Below are 24278 nucleotides of genomic sequence, written 5' to 3'. Positions count from 1 at the left end.
GCTTAGAAAATAGATGTGAAAATTAATAAAAGGAAACTTGTTTAGAATGGAGACAGGGGGCCAGCAGGGGGAGCTCTCACATCCAACCCCTGATGGTCAAATGCAGACCCAAGGAGACCAGACGTACCTTGTAAATCCATATTACTTTACTATTTTACTAACCAAGCAGGTAGAAGGAAGGTTTCCTCCTCTCTGGGCAATAGCCTAGCCAATAAGAAACTGTCACAACTAATGAAATTTTAGGAATTTTAGGGCAACACAACCAGCCTGATAAGAAAAACTGGGAAAATTGTCAGAACTGTACATTTTCTCAGGTTTGAAATGTCTCCACGCCCACTAAGCTACCCCTAAACTCTCTACTGGGTCACTATATGATCAATAGGACTTCGTGCTTCTAGTCTTCTCTCCAATCAACCAAAATGAGCTTTTTTAAGAGTCCATTCCCTCAAGCTCACAACCTCTTAGTGGTTTCCTGTTTGCCTGTGGGAACAGCCTCAGTGTTTTAACATGGCTTAAAGGTCCATTCAGCACTGCTTGTGATCCTCCCCCTGGCCTATACTGACCCTTTCAGATTGATCTCATGGCTGCAGCCTCCTTCATTTCCATGTTTCAGCAATACTCAATTGCTCTTAGTTTCTCAAACTTAACCATACTCATGCCTCGCTGCCTGTAATACTTTTGTCACCTCTTTGCTAATGTAATGTCTTCCATTCTTGAGATTTCAGGTCTAAGTCTAAAGGAAACCTTTTTTGACCACCTAGACCAGGTTCGATGTACCACCTAACAGTCAGTGCTTGCAGTGTAACTTAAATGTTACTGCTTTTGGGGGCATCTGAATGGCTCAGTCGGTTACATGTCTGACTCTTGTTGATCTTAGCTCAGGTCAAGATCTCATGGTTTGTGAGTTCAAGCCCCACATCAGCTCTGTGTGACAGAGTGAAGTCTGCTTGAGATTCTCTTTCTCCCTCTCTCTACTTGTGCTCACGAGTTCTCTTTCTCAAAATAAGTAAACATTAAAAAAAAAAAGTGGTACCGCTTTTGGTCAGTTTTGAGCTTTGCTGTAGGTTTTCGAAGGGAACTGTGATACGTTTTAGGCACTAGATACTCATTTCCCCCCCAATAATCCTAGCAAGTAGTCATACTTTAATATTTTTTTAAAAAACAGTAATAGTAAGCCTCAACATTTTCCTTTTTTATATTAAACTGACTTTTTTTGGTTGTATGATCTATGTCCATCTCACAATTTTTATATTGATGTGAACCAATATATGCAATTAAAAACCTCCTAGTAGCCACATTAAAAAAAGATAAAATTACTATCTTTAGCCCAATACATCAAATATCAATATACCCCGTATACAAAAGCATGATCATTTATATGTAATCAAAATAAAAATTAGTGAAATATCTTACTTTTCTTGGTACTAGATCTTTGCTATCTGGTATTGTTAGCAGCGTGTATCAACTCAGACACTAAATTTTCAAAGGCTAAAGTGTAATAGTCCCCTAAAACAAAGTTTTAAGAGAAAAAATATTTTATATTGCCTCAGTTTTTAAATTTAAATAAAAAATTAAAATCAGATCCAGGGGCACCTGAGTGACTCAGTTAAGTGTCTGACTCTTGGTTTTGGCTCAGGTCATGATCTTACTTTGTGGGATAGAGCCCTTCATCGGGCTCTATGCTGACAGCATGGGACGTGCTTGGGGATTCTCTCTGCCCCTCCCCCACTCATACTCCCTCTCTCTCAATAAACATTAAAAACAAAAACACATCCAGGAGTTCCAGCTACAAGATCAAGCATCACCTTAGCTCTCCCACTTAAAACCCCCTTCCCTCAAAACTTTCCCTGATTGGCTCCCTTATTTAGGTCCCAGCAAAAATGTTACTTCCTGACACATCTTCTCTTCCCACCCTAATTATGCCTTTGTATGACCTAATCACCATTTATACCATGATGCTATTTTAGTTTATTCACAGCCATCTATCACCTTACCATTTAACTAATTACTAATTGTTCCTCTGCTCCAGCAGATGTAAACTTCATTAAAGAGGAACTTTGTCCATTTTATTCATCTCTAGAAAACTGCCTGGCACATAGTTGGCTTACAATAAATACTTGTCAAATAAAAAAAATATTAAAAAATAAGTTCCTTGGTTGTACTAGCCCCGTTTCAGCCATTCTATAGCCACACGTGGCTAGCGGCTACCATACTGGAGACACTGTGGATAGAGATTATCTTCTCTAATCAAAGATTTCTCTTTGTCTTTTCTACTCACATTTCCTAATGTTTCTGAAACCTGAATAAGGCCAATGATGACCCTAAGTTGCTGAAATTAATTGAGAGTGAACTAATACAGCAACTGTTTAAAAAGTATCCTATATTTTAAAAAGCCAAACTATGGGGCCCCTGGGTAGCTCAGTCTGTTGAGCATCTGACTTCGGCTCAGGTCATGAGCTTGCAGTTTACGAGTTCAAGCCCCATGTCAGGCTCTGTGATGACAGCTCAGAGCGTGGAGTCTGCTTCAGATTTGGTGTCTCCCTCTCTGCCCCTCCCCTGCTCACACACACTTTCTCTAAATTAAAAACATAAAAAAAAGAAAAAAAAAAGCCAAACTACCATTTTCACCCACAATCCCATCCCCCATTTGTAATTTTTTAGCCTAGACACATTTTTGGAATGCTATATATGTGGTAGTGCTCTAAGAAAGAGAACTATTGCTATCTGGAGTTAATCATGCCTTGAAATCTGCTTGCAAGACTGAAATATTTGGGAGATCAAAACACCAATGTTGTCTTGTAATACCCAATTATACACACACACACACACACACACACACACACACACACACGTGGCAGTGTGGCTGTGGTGGTTTAAAAATATGTCCACAAACTCTCACTATACCACTTTTGAAGAGAGATGAAGCTTAATACTCCTCCATTTGAGTTGTGGGCCTGACATAGTGACTCACTTCTAACATAGAATATGGCACTCCAAGATTAGGTTATTAAAAAGACTGGCTTTCATCTTGAATCACTAGCTCCATGGAAATCAAGCTGCTAAGCTGTGAGCTGTCCTGTGGAGACACTCACATGGCAAGGAACGGAAGGAGGTCTCCATTCCAAAACCTAGCAAGAAATCAAGGGCTTTCACCCAATGGTGTCTCAGAAACTGAGGCCAGGCAATGAGTGGGCTTGGAAGGGGATCCTTCAGCCACAGGCAAGCCTGGAGATGACTGTAGCCTGGGCTGAAAACTTGACTCTAACCTCAGAAGAGACCAGAGATCAGACCACTGAACTTCGCTTCTTCCAGCTTTTTTTTTTTTTTTTTTTTTTTGAGAGTACACAAGTGGGAAAGAAGGGCAGAGGGAGAGAGAGATATAGAAAGATAGAAGATCCTAAACAGGCTCTATGCTGAGCATGGGGGGGGGGTGGGGAGGCTCAATCCCACAACCCTAGATTCATGACCTGAGCCAAAATCAAGAGTCAGATGCTCAACCAACTGAGCCCCCCAGGCTCCCCTGCTTCTTTCAGATTTCTAACCCATAGAAACTGAGATGATGGTTATTGTTTTAGGCTGCTAGGATTTGGAGTAATGTGTTATGCAGCAATGGATAATTCATACAAGGGCTTATAACTTGAAAATGTTCCCCATTGCCAAATAAAACATAAATCAATTAAGATACTTATTTTCCCAAGTAACCCAAAACTGGCATATCCAAATACCCAGTTCTAGAGATGATATACTTACTAAAACCATGATGCTACTGCTCAATTTTTGAAATTAACCCTCATTATTCTTTGGAATTTTCCTTAATGGTACCAGTTCACCATTTGTATTTGTTATTTGCAGTAAATCTGGTGGTGAATAATGAATTGTTTCATTATGAATCAAGCTTCAGGCATGCTTCTAAAGTGAAAGGCTGGTGTAGGAAAAATGCCAAGAAAAGTCCTAAGCTGGGGCGCCTGTGTGGTTCAGTTGGTTAAGTGTCTGACTTCAGTTCAGATCATCATCTCACAGTCTGTGAGATGAGCTCCATGTCGGGCTCTGTGCTTACAGCTTGGTGCTTGGAGCCCACTTTGGATTCTGTGTTTCCCTCTCTCTCCCTGGCCCTCCCTGGCTCATGCTCTCTCTCAAAAATAAACATTAAAAAAAAAAAAGTCCTAAGTATGGTTGATATAACACCAGCACAATCAAACTAAGTGTGTATTCCTACAATGACTACCTTGAATAATGGTACTATCTGAATGTGTAATTTTTGAAATTCTTCCTCTCCTGCAAGGTCAGTACTTCATAGTTGTATCTCATAGGATGGGTATATCAAACCAGATTTTTAAAAAACCATAATATACATTGGGCACTTAGTATTCTTCGTGATAGTTCTATTAAAGGCTTTCTTTGAAATCAGTGGAAATGACCACTAGATGCCACTGTTGTTAAGGTTAAAAAAAAAAAAAAAAAAAAAAGGGATGAAAGAACATTTCAGAAACAACCTAAGTCAATTTTCATGTCATAATGAGCACCAGAACAGAAATTGTTGGATAATGTCAATGAAGAGCCAAGAACTTTTTTTCACTACACATAAGTTTATTGTGAAAGTAAATTAAACATACAAACATACAATATGGCTAATGGTGGCAAAAGCAATCTGGCAGCTTAAGGCAAGTTTTAATGGAGATGAATTTAGAAAAGATGATGCAATGATGTAATTTTGTTTAAATATAGATCATGGAAAAATATCAAATTGCATCAATAACTTAATAAAAGTTTTCAAAGCCTGCACTACTGGAGAAAAAGGGCTTATGATCTTAATGCCAGCATTAAGACAGATGGAAACAGCACTGTGCTAAATGACAGGAAGAGTCGAATATTTACAGAAGGGTGGCAATATGAACATTTAATAACATTTGATCTTAGTTACCGGTGGAATGGAAGCCCTTAGCTAGAAGCAGTAGAGGAAAATGTACCATCACCATCATGTTATTAAAAAAATTAAGTGCAGAAGTCAAAAAACCAAGGAGCTCTGTGATAAAGTAACCTTAAAACACCACTTTAAGGGCCACTTAAAAGGTGATTCCCTCAGGGGAAATTAGGGCACTGAGTGTGTAAACATGTGAACTGCACAACACCAAATACCAACCAAATTCATTCATAGTACTTAGTTACACAAGATCAGCATGGTCCGTTATGATGCATTATTGTTTATAACAATTTAAACACACTCCTTACCATGCATGACTTCAAATATATAACAAATATTTTTATTCTGAGATACAGGATATGTTTATGAATCATAAGACCTATATACAATGAAAGTCACACCTCCCTCATCAATCAAGTGTGTGTGTGTGTGTGTGTGTGTGTGTGTGTGTGTGTGTTTTAAATGCGATGACCTTATTCATACTTCAGTTCCTTTTCTGAATTGACCATGTCAGTTTTTCACTCTTTAAAATAATGCCATTCTATTACGATAAAATATATTTTTGCAAAAATTCAGAAATGTAGTAACATTTAATGAATGTGACCATGAAAAATATTTGTAAGGAGGTTCCAAATGACTTAGCACTTTTTTCCAGTCTTGTATTAAAAAAAAAAAAGTTGCATTCAATTTGATAGTGAGCCTATTTTAAAAATATTCTTATACTAATTCATCTCAAAAGGTTCTATTAATAGTTCTTCTGGAAAATACCATATATATAACCTGTGAGGTTTTTCCCAGAATAATTAATGAAGAAAATGTATCCTCTGCACAGATGAACATTTTCTCTCTAAGACTAATCTTTCATCACCCAGCATTGTTTTTACAAAAGCATGCATTATAAAATACACATAAAAGCAGCTATCTTAAACATGATTTTAATACAATATTACCTTGGTAGCTGATTCATCACTGTCTCCAGTTTAATATGCTGTTACATACATGAAGGAGCTCCAGTATCCCTTTTCTGATTGACTTAAAAAAAAATCCCTGAATAAAACAGAAGCCAGCCTGTGACTTCTTTAGGCATTTCAGTAGAGTATTACCATCTGTGGAGAGTATCTCCACAGAAACTCATGATTACAGAACAGAATGTAAAACAGATCTGGGGCAGATTAGAGTTAATACCAATTAAAATTTTTTATGTTTAAGGAGGAAAGAAAAAGGAGCTGATTATCAACATTTAAAAGGATACTGCAACTTTAACAACTGTAAACTTTGTGTTAAAAGGCTGTGGCAGACAGCTCTATGCTACTAGGTCTTTAGCTTGTAAATAATGCAAACACATCAGCAGTTTTAAAATGCCATAGACTATAAAAACACAGACACAGAACAAATAACCAAGAATATCTATCTAAAATGAAGCTGTGTAACCAACACATCTAAAATTCCAAAAATAATTAGAACAACCAATTAGGGGGAAAAACCCTCTGAAAAAATTTTAATTTCTTGACTTGTTTTTAAATGACATAAACTTTTAAATTAAAATGGAGGAAAAGAGCTTTACAAGTGGATAGTTTCAACTCATTTAAAATAATGCCAACAAGGTAAGCTTGCATAGAAAAAAAATGTCAAATTACTGGCTACATGCATACAAAATTAGAAATGCAGGTATTATAATCATAGTGCAAAACCATGGCAGTTTGTGATGTCTTGTTACTGCCTAAGGTTGAGAAATAGACTGCGGTACCTCCAGTTATCACAGTTTCTGGTCTTTTAATGATTATTTCTGCTGACTAGAAACAATGTAAATGTAAAGATAGGTGGGCACATCTACTGTGCTAATTAACGAAGTTTGAGGTCATCACCACCACCTAAATTGGAACCAGGACTAGGGTCTTGTTGTCTTCTTGCCTGCAATGACAAAATTATAATTTGGGGTCAAAACGTGTTTTGAAAATCAAAGTGCTAGATAAATACAGTATAAGACACAGTAGCATTTAAAAAATGTTTACAACCATCTTTACATGTAAGAGGAAAAAGAACAATTTAAATTGTGTATTAAATATTTTGCTAAAGTTTCCAAAAAACCAAGAATAAAAATCTCATTATATTCAAAAGAACATTATCAAAATATGTACTATGTATAAAAGAACAACAAATCCATGTTTATAGTTTTTGGACTACAGGGTTAAACACATCATCCATTTACCTTAGAATCAAACTTCCCCTTTGAATAATAGCTGACACTTATTGAACACGAACTATATCCGGGGCACTGTTCTAAGCACTTTTCATAGATGAACTGATTAAAACCCTGTCAGCAACCTATAACATAGGTGCTACTGTTTATCTATTTTATAGTCACACAAAAGTATAGAGGCTACCAACTGTATGATTGAATAATGTAGTAGTGAATTTCATCTTACACAATGCCATCTCTGCCAACCAAGCTGTAACTAAAAATCTCTACCTCCGATAATAAAATCATTACTATGGATAAAGAATTGGCTTAAAAGCAAAAATGGGTACTCTTAGAGCTTCCACTAAGAAGAATTGCTTCAAGGAGGTCACAATCTAAGAGTACAAGTAAACAGAATTTTAACTCCTTTGGTTATATACATCAAAATTGAAAGGCCAGGTTCTATTTTTCCAATGTAGAAATAATGGACATGACTGTATTTACAAATACCTTTATATGATTGCATAAATATGGAGGAAAGAAAGACAGGAGTACAACACGAAAATTTGTTATTTAACAAGTGCAATTCTTAAAAAATAACCTATCCCCCCCTCCCCCCCAAAAAAGACAAATGCAATTCTTAATGAATAAATTTGAGTAAGGGCCAGGCACCTGGGTGGCTCAGATGGTTGAATGTCCAACTCTTGATACTGGCTCAGGGCATAGTACCAGGGTTATGGGATTGAGCCCTGTGTGGGACTCTGTGTTTAGCATGGAGCCTACAAAAGATTCTCTCTCTCTCCCTCTCTCTCTGACTCGTGCTCTCTCTAAATATTATAATTTTTTTTTTTTAAATAAAATCTAGGAGCGCCTGGGTATCTCAGTTGGTTAACCCCCAACTTCAGCTCAGGTCATGATCTCACAGTTTATGAGTTTGAGCCCTGCATCAGACTGTCTGCTGTCAATGCAGAGCCCGCTTTGTATCCTATCCCCCTCTCTCTGCCCCTCCCTGCTCATGCTCTCTCTCAAAAATAAATAAACATTAAAAAAATAATAAAATAAATTGAATAAAATTCAAAACAAAACAAAATAGGGAAAAAATTACAGTCCCTGATCCACTTACATACACAGAAGTATTTTTATAACAGTATTAACAACTAAGAGGTTAGACAATTATAAACACTGAGGTTTTCAAGTTTCACTTTAGAATAAACATTTCTAGTCAAACTGATGGCAAATTACTTAATAGAGCACATCTAACAACTAACAGGTCCTGCATGACACTCTCTGCCACTATTACGTTTTTATGGAACCTAGTACCCCTGTGGTTTACATACAACATTAACTCTCAGTGTCTTTCACAAATTCCAATGTGTGTTTCCTACATAAGCTTTCTTCAGGGACTACCAATGTCAGTGGAGCACAAATGTCTGACTGTATACAGAACCTGTTTCCTTCAGCAACCTTGGTTAGATGATATTATACACTGGCAACTCCATTTTACCAGTAGTTCAGGCACAAAAGCCTGAGGTCACCCTAACACCTCTTTCTCTCACACTCACCTTTAGATTCTAACAGCTCTACATTAACCATATTCTGCATGTGACCACTTCTAACTGCCCCCACCTCTCTCACCCCAGTGTATGCCACCACCATTCTTAATCTGGATCTTCTCTGGAGTCACCTCTGATATATGCCAGTAGCTGAGACTTCTTCAAATTACCTATGGAATCTTTAGCTAAATGGAATACTGTACTATTATCGCCAATTGATTCTTCATTGTCTGTTTTTGGCAACAAATCTAACCAAAATCTAACCAAAAGTTGAAACAGTCTCATTTCAGTTCTTAAGATCTAAAACAGTTGTTACAGAAAGAGCATCCTTGACCTTCAAACAAGCATCTAAACAAATCATACTTGTACTGTATGATCAAGTTTTAGTCAGAAGCTCCAGCTGTGTCATTTCTCAAGAGGGTTCTGTTTAGACAGAAATGAACCTTCCTTGTTCCTTTCAAACAAATCAAATAAAACCCAACACTAACTTCTGTAGTCCTTCTTATAAATATTGATAGGAGATTTTAACTATTTTTTATTAGCATACTGCTCACTGACTGAATTTTAGCCTATTTCTTTCAATTAACAAGTCAGGTTAAAGTTACACTGCATGGTACAGGCTGAAAAACCAATGGAATGCATATTCACCAAAAACAAAAACAAAACCAATTTGAGTTTCCATGAAGAATCAATGTTAAATGTAGTGTAAGGATGGATCGATTCTGCAAAATCAGAGATGGTGATTTAAGCATCTGGTTTCAGTCAATGAAGGTTAGAAAGGGGCTGAGCAGTGAAGAAACACTGAGAAAAATCAATCCTAATTATATATTTACAAATCACTATTAACCTACCAATAATACTTTGTGAAAAGGGTATTTCAGCTTTGGTCTTGAGATAAGAGTAGTTATCTTAATAATGGGATGACTTCAAATGAGTGCCAGCATGTCAGCAGCAGTCATCAGCAGCTGGAGTTCTCCTTTCTGGTCATGGCTGTGCAGAAGTTGCCAGGGATTTGTTTGTTTAAAATATATTTTGGTAAAGGCATGAGAGGAGTAAAGTTGTTTTGCTACTTATTTGTGTTTGCAGTTTCCATTTACATTGTGAAGATGGAGTCAGAAAGATGTAAGGGAAGACACTGTGAGGGAAAAGCAAAAATAAGATAAATACAGACAGCGGGGGAAGTCAATAGTGGGAGAGCAGGAGAGGAGTAAGAGCTGGAGACTGGAATGAAATTTAATGCTCGCAGGGAAGAGGTATGGGCTGTCACATGAAGGAAATAAGCACAGAAAAACAGATTTATGTTCAGTGAAATAGCTTCCATAAGATCGGAATTCAACAATTGGATGAACTGCCTTGAGAAGCAGTGCTTTCTGTTGTCGTAGTTTTTAAAACTTTTTTTTTATGTTTATTTTTGAGAAAGAGAGAGTGTGAGTGGGGTAGGGGCAGAGAGAGAGGGAGACACAGAACGCAAAACAGCCTTTAGGCTCTGAGCTGTCAGCACAGAGCCTGATGTGGGGCTCAAACCCACAAACCATGAGATCATGACCTGAGCCAAAATTGGACGCTTAACCACCCAGGCGCCCCTACTGTGACAGTTTTGTAATGAGAGCTCAATGTTTTAGAAGGAATTCTATGAGTAATCAGTTAGACTAGATGGTGGCTAAGAAACTCTCTGAACTCTATTATTCTACCAGCATCAAGTCCATAATTTCTAGTTTCTTTTTCCTCTGTCAATCCACATGGGCACTTGATTCTAACTTTTTATTAACAGCTATTTCAGAATAGTTTTAATATAAAGCAGATACCCACAAGCCTGTTCAGGATACAAATATGTTTTTAATATTTATAAAGAAGTAATCGAGACACTTTACTACAGACCTCCTACTACCAGTTGCTCCTGTTTTCTTCCTTTCAATATGCTATTGCCCAAAGAGTTTTGAGGAGGCAGTCATGAGATGAGTCCAAAATGTAGAGAAAAAGAATAGTCACCAGGCACTGGAGTTTTCCCTACTGGCCAGGGCTGTGCAGAAGTAGGCAAGAGCAGGGATACCCAAATAAAAATGAATAAAACTTCTTGCATGATTTCTACTCTTTTATTATCAAGATCATCAAAATCCTGAAAACTCGTGAGAAAATGCCCTAATATTTCAAAATAGCTTCAACTTACTGAGTATATACTGTGTTCACACACTGTGCTTACTATTTTATATGTCTGACACTTGACTCAACGTCAGAACACAGAATCACAGAATTTTAAAGTGGCAAAGTATGTCAGAGATTTTTAGTTCAACTCTTATCTGACAGATGGTAAGCCTATGACCAGGAAGGTTAAGTGATTCCCCAAGGTTTCACAGTTAGCTGGTGGCAGTCAGAACTTTAAACTCACAATCAGCATTAATGTCAACCTAAGTCATGGCTATTTCTTCCAACTGCTAAAGCTGGATGAGACACAAAGCAGAAATTTTAAGTGCTAGTAATATGACAGAAGGGAGTGTACTTTCTCCAAACTCATTAAAAAGGTAAAAACCAAGTCAGCAGACAATCATAAACACTTGTCAGGTAAGGAGAATGCAAGAGCTGATCTAATGGGCATGTAAAAAAATATAGTTCTGGGGTGCCTGGGTGGCTCAGTTGGTTAAGCATCTGACTCTTAATCTCAACTCAGGTCTTTTATTTTTTAAGTTTATTTATTTTTTTGAGAGAGAGAGACAGAGAGAGCAAGTGGAGGAGGGGCAGAGAGAGAAAGAGAGAATCCCAAGCAGGCTCCACACTGTCGGCACGGAACCCGATGTGGAGCTCGAACTCACGAACCAGGAGATCATGACCTGAGCTGAAACCTAGAATTGGACACTTAGCTGACTGAGCCACCCAGACGCCCCAACTTATTTATTTTTTTAATTAAGGAAAAAAAGTTTATTTTTGAGAGACAGAGAGAGTACGAGCAGGGGAGGGGCAGAGGGAAAGGGAGACAGAATCCGAAGCAGGCTCCAGGTTCTGAGCTGTCAGCACACAGCCCAATGTGGAGCTCAAACCCACAAATCATGAGATCATGACCTGAGCTGAAGTTGGATGCCCAACTGACTGAGCCACCCAGGTGCCCCTCTCAGCTCAGGTCTTGATCTCAGGGTCATGAGTTCAAGACCCATGTTTAGCTCCATGGTGGGGTGAAGCCTACTTAAAGTATCTATGTATACATATACATATGTGTATATATACTTCTTATAAAGTATACAACTTTAGGAAAACTTTACAAATAAAGTGACATTTCAATATAAAAGAGATAGTAGAAATAATCTACATTTCTGAGCGTGGACTGGGATGGCTCTGCCACTTTAGCTATGTGATCTTAGACAAGTTTCTTATTCTCTTTCAGCCTCAGTTCCTCAAAATGGAGATATACCTTGTAAGAGTGCTTTAAGAACCAAGTGTAAAACAAATATTGTGGTGTATACTGCCTGGCATGCAGTAAGTACTCACGCTGTCATTATTACAACAAAGCTGCTTATCACTTCCCAATCTATCTATAGGAGCATTTGCAATGTTAAAAAAAAAACACAACAACCTTGTATATCCTGCAGATAAGAGTAATTTTTAAGAAATAAATAAGGTTGGAACAAAATAAATCTTAATGGAGTTTTGCATCTCCTATGCTAGAGAGCAAACCAAGACTGTCTTTCTGTCTCGGTGTGGGAGACCGCTAATCTAGCACCCTCTTCCTCCTTGTCAATCCCCTTCTGATTCTCATTCTCAGTCTGAGTTCATATTCCCACTTCACTCTCATCTACTGCCTTTACCAGAAGACACGTCAGGAAGGCCTAGGATAGACAGATTTTTATGTTAGTTTGTCCTCACACAAAAAAGAGTGTTGGTGCAGTTAAAGTGATTTGAACACTGAAGTCTGCGGGAATTTAAAATAGTGGCTGAGATTTTTCTTCTTGGACCACACAGAATCGAAGGCTCCAAAAACATACAAAACAAATATAAAAACCACATAAAGCCTTTTGCCTGTTTTTATTTCCAAATAGTTTCCACCTAAAATTCTCCTGTGATTTGAATTGTATTAAAACTGCCTATAGTAAAATAAGCAATAATTATTTACTCATTCTCTGACATTAAAGACAAGAATTTATTTGCTAACACTTTATAAACCAACCAGATGAAAGTATTTTCTACATAATGACAGAGAAAATCTTTCAGCACCCTGTCACCATGCAGCCGAATTAAGAACCAACAGCTTTAGAAAGTTAAGAGGCCAATCAACTTGAAGGCAGTCTCTACACAGGGAGTATACATGAGTTGCTGCCAAACAGATAATGGAGGCATCTTTCCAATTTATTTATGACCAAAGCACTCATTCTGTCCTTTATGAATTTCAATCTTATTTCACAAAAATCCCAAAGTAAGGCATTTGAATTCCAGCTGTACAGATATGTGACCTGAAGAGAACCGTCATCAGTAACACATCAACATTTTCAAATCATGGAAGGATTCTCAGATAACAAGGTACTTGCCTCCTTTCATGTGGCAACAGACAGGAATGAGAGGCATTTCACAGAAGAAATGTCTGTGATTATTTTTTCTTTTTTTAACATCTAATTTTTATTAAAATACAAGAGAGTACACAGATCATAAATATGTAACTTGATGAATTTCCCACTAAGTTACACCCATGTAACTAGCACCTAGATCAAGAAATACAGTATTACCCAAACTTGGGAAGTTCCTCTTGTGCTCCCCCCACAACCCCCTAGTCACTACTCAATCAAGGTAACTGCTATCTTGACCTCCAACAGAACCCAGAAAAGTTTAAAGCCCTTTACTACTGTTAAAAACCAAACAACCAACACCAGAATATAAAATAGCTCGGCAAAAGATCTGACTTTCACAGTCTAAAGATAGGATATGCCTGCTTTTACTGCTACTCCAGATACACTGTGAACCAAAGTGAGGAAGTGAGCCCATTTTAAATGTCAGATACTGAGCTAGGCAGCAACCTGGGAAGTAGGACGTTAGCTGTTTTACAGATGAGACTCACAAGGATAAGTAACTTTTCTAATGTCACAAGGCAACAAATAGTGGAGCCAGGATTCAAAATCAGAGCAATCTATTAACAAACCTCATGCTCATTCTACTACATCAAAGGTTTTCAAGTTATATTCTGCAAGCTGCTGGGTTCCATGAAAACACCCTGGGACTACGGAAGGAAAACAGAATAATCCCTACCCCCACTTCATCCAGAACAATGCCTCTTTTATCTATTATTTGGGGTTCTCTATAAAATTTCAAATGAAGGAAGGATTTCACATTTTTAGAAAAAGCCCATATGCCAGAGAATACATATAGCAAGTTCTAGACTCTTCTAGTTGCATCATTTTGTGTTAACACTAAAAACACCCCCCCCCAAAAAAAAACCACTTTCTTTCCTAAAGAGGTAATAGATGCACATGATACAAAATTCAAAAGGTATAGAAGATAAACAGTGAAAAGGAATCACCCTCCCATGTGGCCCCCAGTTTTCAATTAGTTTCCTACATGTCCTACTAAAGAGAGACTATGTATATATTCAAGCAAATATGTGTATGTACTCTTTTTTTTAAAAATACCCAAAGGGTAAAAGATGTTATGTACCTTTTGCATACCATTTTATTGTACACCAAAGATTTAACAGTATTTGGATAAGGTTACTAACATAAACAATGTTTCTTCATTTTACTATAGTTTTTCATTTGCCAAATTAGTAATAATCTGCTATGACCTCTGAAAGGTAAAGAAAATATCATATACTGGGGCACCTGGGTGGCTCAGTAGGTTAAGCGTCCAACTTCAGCTCGGTCACAAACTCACGGTTCGTGAGTTCAAGCCCCGCGTCGGGATCTGTGCTAACAGCTCAGAGCCTGGAGCCTGCTTCGGATTCTGTGTCTCCCTCTTTCTCTGCCCCTCCCCTGCTTGCACTCTGTCTCTCTCTCTCTCAAAATAAATCAACATTAAAAAAAAAAAAAAAAGGAACAAGAAAATATCATACTACTAAAATATCTTTTTCCAGAAAACCAGAAAAAGAAAATACTAAATCCTACCATGAATGATGGATTGAAGAATTTCTAGGGGTACCTGGGTGTCTCAGTTGGTTAAGTGTCCAACTCTTGATTTTGACTGACATCATGATCTCACGGTTTGTGGGTTTGAGCCCCATGCTGGGCTCAATGTGGAGCCTGCTTGGAATATACCCCCTCTCTTTTGCTCTCTCTCTCCCTCCTTCCACTCATGTGTGCTCCTTCTCTCTCAAAAATAAATAAACTTAAAAAAAAAAAAACTCTCTAAATTTTACAGACAGTAAAAGAGAAACCTGCTCAAGGAGTTTTATCACTGAATACAGGTTAAAAGACACTAACACATACCGAAACCCTTTGTAATCTTAACCTTAGACATATATTAAATGTTCATGAGCACCACCATTACAAATTTAGCACTGCAGGGCTAGACGCCTCAGAGGTTATCCAAACAGGGCTGGGACATCCCTAAGTCTCTGTACTGCCAGGATCTCAAACTTCCAAGGACCATTTACTGGGTTACTGCCACCCACGAGTTACCACTGCTCCTTGGCCCTTGCCTCTAGTCAGGCATCAGGACCACCCACTGGAACTATTATTATTCTTTTTTTGCCTCAGCCTTTTCTTTTCCAGGCAAAATGGTTTGTAACCTCTCCTGGCAGGTTTTATTTTTCAACTTAATCATCTTTATGGGTGATGTGGAAATTAATTTCCCAGTGCTAGGCTGTATTTGTAGAGACTTTCTGGTTAGGAATCTGGTTTAAGTCTTCGCTCCTCCTTCCATTAACCAACTACTTGAAAGAGCAAGTCATTTTTTCTCAGTATCAGTTTCAACTGTAATAAGAATTTTAGAGTACATGGCATAATGTCCCCTATGGATGTTCAAATTAAAAGGGGGAAACAGTAATTTTCCCTGATGTTCTCCTTTTAGGAAAAAGAAGGTAAACTGTAAGGAAACAAGCTGATACTAGGAATTTGTCATGGATTTTTCTTTTTTTAAATATATATGCACAAAGTACCAAAAGACACACATACCCAAAACTCCCCTAAGTGACTGCCAGTACTGCAAGCTCTGGAGACAGATTTCAGTCCAGCTTTGTAGATGAAAGTTCTCTACAAGAACGGATGGTTTAATTTTTGCCATAAGAGACTACAGGATCTTAAATCATTGATGACAATCTAACCATTTTTGCTATGCTCCAGGTCATAATGCAGGGAAAGTGCCCTGATATACTTTTAGAGAGCTAAAAGGATGTTCTTCGCCAGATCATTCAATTAACTGGAACCAGCACAGTCATCAAGCTCTTAGTGCTAAAGAAGTACTGTAGAGCTATTATTTACTGTAGGCATACACAAGCCAACCACCATACTAAGTGCTTTTACAAGCATTTCCCCCATTTAATTCTCACAATGATTTCTTTCTATGAGAAAACAAGCTTAAGAGAGATTGGCCAGCAATGGAACAGGAATCTCTACTAGGCCTGATTACAAAGTCCATGTTCTCAAATCACGGACATAAAACCAACTAAAAAACAATCTATCCAAGCAACAAATTATTTAATACCTCTGTCAACAGAATATGTTTTTGTTCATACACAAATATAAACACATACATATAAAATTCATACACCAGAATGATTTTCTTCAAGTAGCGTTATTTTTTATTTATTTATTTTTTAAGTAGGCTCCATGCCCAGTGTGGAACCCAAGGTGGGACTTGAACCCACGACCCTGCGATCAAGACTTGAGTGGAGATCAAGAGTCGGATGTGTAACCAACTGAGCCACCCAGGCACCCCTTCAAGTAGCATTATTTATAAGAATAATCAAATTAGCATTTAAGAAAAGACAACCCTTAGTATTAACTAATCTAGAATTTTATTTAAAGCAAAATATATACAAAAACTTCCTAAATAACTGTTCCATTAATTATCAAATATTCTTCACTTATGTTTATTTAAAAAATTTTTTTTTAATGTTTATTTATTTTTGAGAAAGAGAGACAGAGCATGAGCAGGGAAGGGTAAGGGAGAGAGGGAGTCACAGAATCTGAAGGAGGCTCCAGGCTCTGAGCTGTCAGCACAGAACCCGACATGGGGCTCGAACTCGAGAACCTTGAGATCATGACCTGAGCCAAAGTTGGTCGCTTAACTGACTGAGTCACCCAGGGGCCCCTTCACTTATGTTTTTTAAAGTTTGTTTATTTTGAGAGAGAGTGTGCGAGTAGGTAAGGGGCACAGAGAGAGAGGGAGACAGAGAGAATCCCAAGCAGGCTACACACTGTCAGAGCAGAGTCTGATGAGGGGATCAAATTCATGAATGTGAGACCATGACCCAAGTCAAAGTCAGAGGCTTAACCGATTGAGCCACCTAGGCACCCCTCAAATAATTATTCTTCATATATAATGTACCTGAACAGCACTTCTTAAAAATGTTTTTATTTAGTTTTGAGACAGAGACAGAGACAGAGAGACAGAGAGAGTGTGTATTGTGTGTGTGTGTGGGTGTGTGTGCGCGCGCGCGTGCGTGGGGGGGGGCAGAGAGAGGGGGAGACAGAATCCGAACCAGATTCCAGGCTCCAAGCTGTCAGCACAGAGCCCGACGTGGGGCTCGAACTCAAGAACTGTGAGATCATGACCTGAGCCGAGATCAAGAGTCGGATATATAACTGACTACGTCACCCAGGTGCCCCTAGCTGAAAAGCACCTTTTATAAAACATTTTTTTTCTTACATTCATTTAAAGACATATTGGCTTATTCCAGAAAGACTGACCAATCATGTTCTCAGACATGACAAGATCTCTTACTACTTTAATGCCTTTGCATACACTGCTCTTTCTGCCCAGAATGCTTTCCCTAGCTTGTCCAGTGAGCAAACTCCCACTCTTCCTTCAAACCCCTGCAAGGGTATTCCCCTGTGAATTCCCCAGACAGAGGCAGACATAAACACTCATTCCTCTACAGTGCCACTGTTCCCCTTCTGAACCTCCATTATGAATGCCTGCTGCTAAAGTAGTCTCCAATTGTGTGTTTATGTATCTATTTTCCCTCAAGACTGACAGTTGCTGAAGGACAGAAACCGTGCATTTTCATCTATATATTTCCCAGTCCCTAATGCAGAATCCTGCACAACATAGTTGGGGTTCATTACTTAGTACTTACCTAACATAAACCAACAAATTATAAACATTTAAAATCTTTCCAGAGATCATTAACATGTATTATTCGACTTCAACTAACTTCTAGGCTATCCTGTAACTCTAGTTTTCAGACAGGCAGGATAGAAACTGTTTTCTGAAGATCTCCATTTGACAACTAAACACAATGTACAAAAAAAACCACTGTGATGAGTAATGTGAGGGTTAAAATATCAGGGCCCCATCTCATTGGGAATCTACAATACAGTAGAAGACACTTTTTAATTGTTTCAACATATTGTTCAGTAAGAACAATAACAGAAGTGCTCTGGATTCTACAAAGTGGAAGGGCCAGTTATAATTAAGAAGGCTAAAGAAGAGACCGACCGACAGATAACATTTAAGTTGGGTTTTAATGAATGAGTAGAAAGGTATATTACTAGGTACGGAATAAACAGTATGAGCAAAAAAGTTCAGAAGTATAAGGTAAATGCATATTATATGTTTAAAACCTTCTTACTATTACAGATACAAGCACTCCAAAAGAAAATGGCATGGGAAGTCTGATCACAGGAATTGAAAAGCTTCAAAAAAACCAAAAACAACTGCATTGCATAATGTTTAAAATAACATTTTCATGTTAATTTAAATAATAGTGCACATATAATTTTGTGTATGGAAACCCCACAAATTTTCTGTATGTAACACTGATTAAAACATTTTTTTAATGTGCTAAAATACATAGAACATAAAAATTACCATCTTAGCCATTTTTAAGTGCACAGTTCAGAAGTGCTAAGTATTTTTTTTTTTTTTTAATTTTTTTTTTTTTTCAACGTTTATTTATTTTTGGGACAGAGAGAGACAGAGCATGAACGGGGGAGGGGCAGAGAGAGAGGGAGACACAGAATCGGAAACAGGCTCCAGGCTCTGAGCCATCCGCCCAGAGCCTGACGCGGGGCTCGAACTCACGGACCGCGAGATCGTGACCTGGCTGAAGTCGGACGCTTAACCGACTGCGCCACCCAGGCGCCCCCAGAAGTGCTAAGTATTAAGTACCTTTATTTTGTTGAGCAACCAATCTGTAGAACTCTTTTTAATGCCCGGAAATTATTCTATTTAGTTCATGTAATATATTTTAATTCTATTTCTTTTGATTATCAAAGGTGAATGTGTGCTAACTTCCTATTTCTTTTTGTGTGAAATGTATACATCAGTAAGTAAGCTTATAAACTTGAAGCATAGGATGTTAACATTTGACAATATTCTTTTTCAAACACATTAGTTCTCATCTTGATTGTTTTTGTTTGTTAGAGTATACTTTTTATAGAAATTGGATTTTTGAACAATGTATAGATACTTTAAATAGTAGTCTCATAATTAAAGTCTGCTTAAAGCAGGGTACAATTTTATATAGAAAAAAATCCATGTAAATTAAAAGTCATATCAAATTTAAATAATGCTTAAGACTAAACCTCAGTCTTCCGTTGAAGACTGAAGTGACAGGAGTAAAAGAGACACAAGGCAGTGATTGCTATAAAAACTGAAGTAATGAGTACTTTTGAGGGGAGGGACAAGGTCATAATTAGATGCATACGTGGAGGGGGTGCTGCTGGGAGAGCTGTGAACGTTTGATATTTTTGATCTGGATGGTAGTGATTAGGGTGTTAGCCTTGTAATAATTAAGCTACATATTTCTTTTGTGTAGATTTCTATATCTGTACCATAAAAAAGTTAAAAGTGGGCTACTTAATTCAATTCTTTGAGTAGTTTGAAAATATTAAATTTTCCCTTTAGTAAGGAGAATACACAAATGGCTAAAAATTAGTTACAAAATCAAGACATTCATAAAAAAATGTAAAGTAATATTATTCCCAAAGAGTTAGTATGTATTCTAGGATAACATAAGGTAATTTTTACAAATAATCTGACAAATAATTGAGACAAAAAAGAGGTAAGATATTTGGATCAATGAACTAAGAGAATATATACATGACAGTAAATTATTTTTATGAGGATCAATGAATGAGGAATTCATGTACAACCTTAAAATTAAGACCAAGTTTCTTTATAGCAATTACATTTAATAAATACAAAGACACAGTACAACTTTTGAAAAATGAAAGACAAAATTAAACTATTTAAAAACATTATACACAAACATGACAAAGAGAGCCTGAGAGTTTGGGGGAAAGTACTAACCAGTTACTGCCAGCAGCTGTGAAACTCTCACCTCCATTTCCTCCCGATGAGACCTGTCTCTGTCTTCAAATTCACGCGTCCTTCTCCGGGCCTCTTCAAAGGCCTGTTGTGCTAATGCATCCTCCTGCTGTCAGAATACATGAAAAGGATATTTCAATTTTGATCTATAATAAAAATTTTTAATCTGTTATTTTTTGGAGGAAATGAACAGCAGTGTATATCTTCAAATATCAAAACCATTTAAAAAAGCTAACACTGAAGCTACTTTTAAAAGAAAACTTCAGTTTGTTCATGTTTTACATCACACTTTGGAAACAGTAACTGTGTTCATGATCTTTCCTTTCCTTACCTCATCTATTCACCAAAATAAAATCCTGTACAAGTCAATACTTAAACCACAGAAGATCAAGAAAAAAATTTGGTATATACTTCTATAACTTGCTATTGACAGGCCAGGCCCTCAAATTAGGACACTAAAGCCAGAAATAGAAAACAGAGTATTAACAGAATTAATGATAAAAACGTTTGAAACTGCTGAACAACAGAAAGTAAATAAAAGTCCAAAGGATGTCACCAAGGAAAAATATTTGTAACATATAACAAATTTATCTGAATTTTCCCAATTAATAAAGATCTGCACATGAAGAAAACCCAGATACCTCAAACTCATCGTGTCTAAAGGGGCAACCGATTGAAACCTTCTCCTTTACTCTTCCCTAGTCTCCATTCATGGCATCCCTCATTCATTTCTGACAGAAACCTGAGACACCTTTGACTCTTTGCTCTCCTCTTTTCTCCACAGAGCCAATCAGTCACCAAGTCCTAACCATCTGACCTCCTAAATATTTTTGGAATCTTAGTCTCCTTTTATTTCCTACATTTTTCCAGTTCGGGCTTCTAAGATCTCTTACTAAAATTACTACAAAGGTCTCCTAAACAGTCTCTTCCTGCTTCCATTCTGTCATCCCCAGTCTACCACCCAGCCATCAGAGCATGCCTTAGGCACAATCTGACCAAAACACCCCCAACTTAAAAAAGCTTCCTCATGGTACATAGCACTGGATGCTCAACTTTTGCAGTCACACACTTCTCAATACCAGGATTTCTGATGGTACACTTGAAGAAACTAAAAGATAAAAATACCAAAAAAGTCATCAATATTCACCTTCCTAGATTCACTGCAGCAAGGGGTGGCCAGTAACTCAATTCAAGCCAATGAGACAGAAGGATAAGTCACCTAACTGGGGTTCTAAGAAAGTCCTTTAAGAGGTATTTCAATTTTTCTCCTTCCTATGAACTGATGCAATGCCCAGAGATACAGTAGTCATCATGCAAACATAATAGTGGGGATGCAGTCACACACTGAGCATAGCACAGCAGGAAGATGAAAGACCCAGAGCTCCTGTAATATAATTAAGTGCTACACCAGACCTGGACTATACCTACACTGCTTGGTATCTTGTTCTCTGTGAGAAATCTTTTATTTGTCACTATTAGTAAGGCTGTTTAATACTTACAATTTTCACTGACACAATGTCTATAACCTAAACAAAATTGAAAGATGTAATCAAATTTCCATTCTTATGATACATTTACTAGCTTTATGACCCGGAGGAAGGCATTTCATTTCTGTAAGCTTCTGCAAACTCACACGTAAAATGGGCACAGTAATAATACTTCACAAGATTACCGTGAAGATTAAATGAGGTAACATATAAAATGTGCTTAAGCATACTTGACAATCTTCAGTAAGTGCTGGTATCTTACAAGCATTTACAGACATATCAAATTTACACATCTGACTAAATATCATTACACGTTCCTACTGTATTCTCAGAATGTACCATATAAGCTAGAGGTACCTGCAAAAGAACGCTGTTTCCAACTGCCAAGGGTTTTCTATTATTTAGCTAATGATCAACTGGGACACATCTGGTAACAGGATACTCCTTCTGTCCTGTGCATTCATTCACGTTTTCATTTATTCCACAAATGTTTGAGTTTTTAATATGTCCAAGTCACTGTGTTAAGGTACCATGAATACAATATGAGAAACAAATGGTGCTTTTCCTCACAGTTTCTGGTCTAGTGGGGCAAGTAGATGATGAACAAATAATTACCAAAAAAAATATATGTCAACTGTGATTAAGTACAGTAAAGGAATATTACATGATGAAATGAGAGCACATAACAGGAGATGTGATCTAATTCCCTAAGGAAGTTAACAGCCATTAATGTGTATTCTAGCAATGGTCAGATTTTTATTTCATTAAAAGAAAAAATAATATTATTACTAATAGTTGTAGTAAAATAAGCCAGGAGGGATTTGGTAGCCCTCTGCTTTCTAATTCCAGCTTCTGTTTTGGTCGTTTCTAGCAAGGTGTGAAATAGATGTGCAGAGATAAGAGTTTGTACTTTAATTTGAAAGACAACTGGCAATTACCAGCATTGTCTTGATCCTTTCCTGTTGCAACCTTAACTAACACCTATCCGCTTCAAGGGCAGTATAAAGGGCAACTCCTGATAAAACTACATACTCATCCATAAAGTGTGGTCAAATGAGCTAGGGACAACTAACTCTATCCAATCTCAGATGGTAGTGGGAGCAGCTTTCAACACTTTGGTCCCCACCAGCTCCATGTTATACTAGTTTGTTACTCCGTGGTCTTAACCATGATCTGCACAAAGTAGCCAGGTGGGGTCATCATAAAAGGTGGGTGCATGTGAAACCCATGTGGCAAATAAAGGCTTTGCAGTTCTCTCATAGAGAATACATAGAATATTCTGACCATTCTTGCTGCGGTGATTTTGTCTTTATTGTACTGCCTAAATCTACAACGATACTTATTTTATGGTTTGGTAATACCTTTCTGCAGTTATGAATTTAAAAACTGGAAGTGCATGTTTAATGAAAAGTTAATTCATTTCCAAGAAAGTTGATGATGAAGATGTAATTTGCACAAAATAACGACATTTACTATTCTCTGTGGGGACCAGAATGGTATCACTGATCACATGAAAGCCAAAAGAAATAAAACTGCTGAAGAAGCTTCAATATATACTTCAAGGGCGACAATTTAACACGTGCAGCTGCAAACGGTACATTTAACACCACCCTGCAAATAACTTCATTTAAATCATGTGATTTAATTCACTGACAAATGACAAATGATTCAATTCACATTATCATGCACATGTAAAAAGCAAAGCTGTTCATATGCTGATATCATTAACAAAAACCTTGCAAATAACTAAAGGACACCAGTTTTACATCAGTGTCATCAGGTATAGAGTATCTGTTAATTCAAATAATGGTTCAGTCTTTCTAACCTGATCATAGAACCAAAATTAAACTTTTGAAAGGGTACTACATTGAAGGTGAAACATGCAAAGTAAAAAAATACAACAGTGAAGATAAAACTATTGGCTCTTATACTGATAATACAAATATAGATGCTGGTGGAGCACACTGTATAAAGAATAACATTCTCAGTGAATTTCTAAAAACTATGAAATAGAAATTTATTAGGGGGTGCCTGGGTGGCTCAGTCGGTTAAGTATCCAACCTCAGCTCAGATCATGATCTCACGGTTTGTGAGTTCGAGCCCTGCGTCGGGCTCTGTGCTAACAGCTCAGAGCCTGGAGCCTGCTTCAGATTCTGTGTCTCACTCTCTCTCTTCCCCTTCCCCACTTGTGCTCTCTTTCTGTCTCTCAAAAATAAATAAAAACATTAAAAAAAAAGTTTAGAAATTTATTAGCAACTAGTTGTGGCACATATAACTCATAACTGGTCTGCCAATCACTTAGTTTATAGTTGCATAAATTAGAAATATATTTATCTACGAAGTAACTGAACTGTAAAATGTGACAAAGCTGATGCCGAATATAAAAAATACATCAAGACAGTACCCCCACACTTTGAGCTTTTGAAGAACTACTCTAAATCAAAATAGTTCCTACAATGGCACTGAACTTTTTTAAGGCAAATGAGTCCTCATAGTTATGCTTTGCTCAAAATTAGTTGGAAATCTGATTAAAGTATCCAAAGGTGAAATGCCAAAAATTTGACTTTTTAAAAAAAGTTTATTTATTTTGTGCACACACTCACACACACATGCACACGCACGCACGCACGCACGGGGGCATGGGAGAGAATCCCAAGCAGGCTCTGTGCTGTCAGTGTGGAGAACAATGCCGGGTTCGATCCTTTGAACAGTGAGATCATGACCTGAGCCGAAAC

At 37.4% G+C, this 24278-nt stretch overlaps 1 protein-coding gene across 2 annotated transcripts in view; it reads right to left on the bottom strand.

Moving 5' to 3' along the window:
- Positions 1-4566: 4566 nt before the first annotated feature.
- Positions 4567-24278, bottom strand: part of CBFB (core-binding factor subunit beta) — a 56362-nt gene continuing 36650 nt past the window's right edge. The window contains exons 5-6 of one of the 2 annotated variants that reach the window (XM_047078538.1): positions 20070-20165; positions 4567-6832 (exon numbers count right to left, since the gene is read on the bottom strand). In XM_047078538.1, the coding sequence (XP_046934494.1) occupies positions 6764-6832; positions 20070-20165 (165 nt within the window). In that variant the 3' untranslated portion in view covers positions 4567-6763. Of the gene's footprint in view, positions 6833-20038; positions 20166-24278 lie in introns of both variants that reach the window. The other variant, XM_047078540.1, reaches the window with a different exon arrangement.

The sequence above is a fragment of the Lynx rufus genome, unplaced genomic scaffold, assembly GCF_022079265.1.
Source record: "Lynx rufus isolate CCGP_SWC_20201006 ecotype Redwood Valley unplaced genomic scaffold, mLynRuf1.p SCAF_16, whole genome shotgun sequence".
NCBI lineage: Eukaryota > Metazoa > Chordata > Mammalia > Carnivora > Felidae > Lynx > Lynx rufus.
This window is presented reverse-complemented; position numbering and strand designations above follow the sequence as displayed.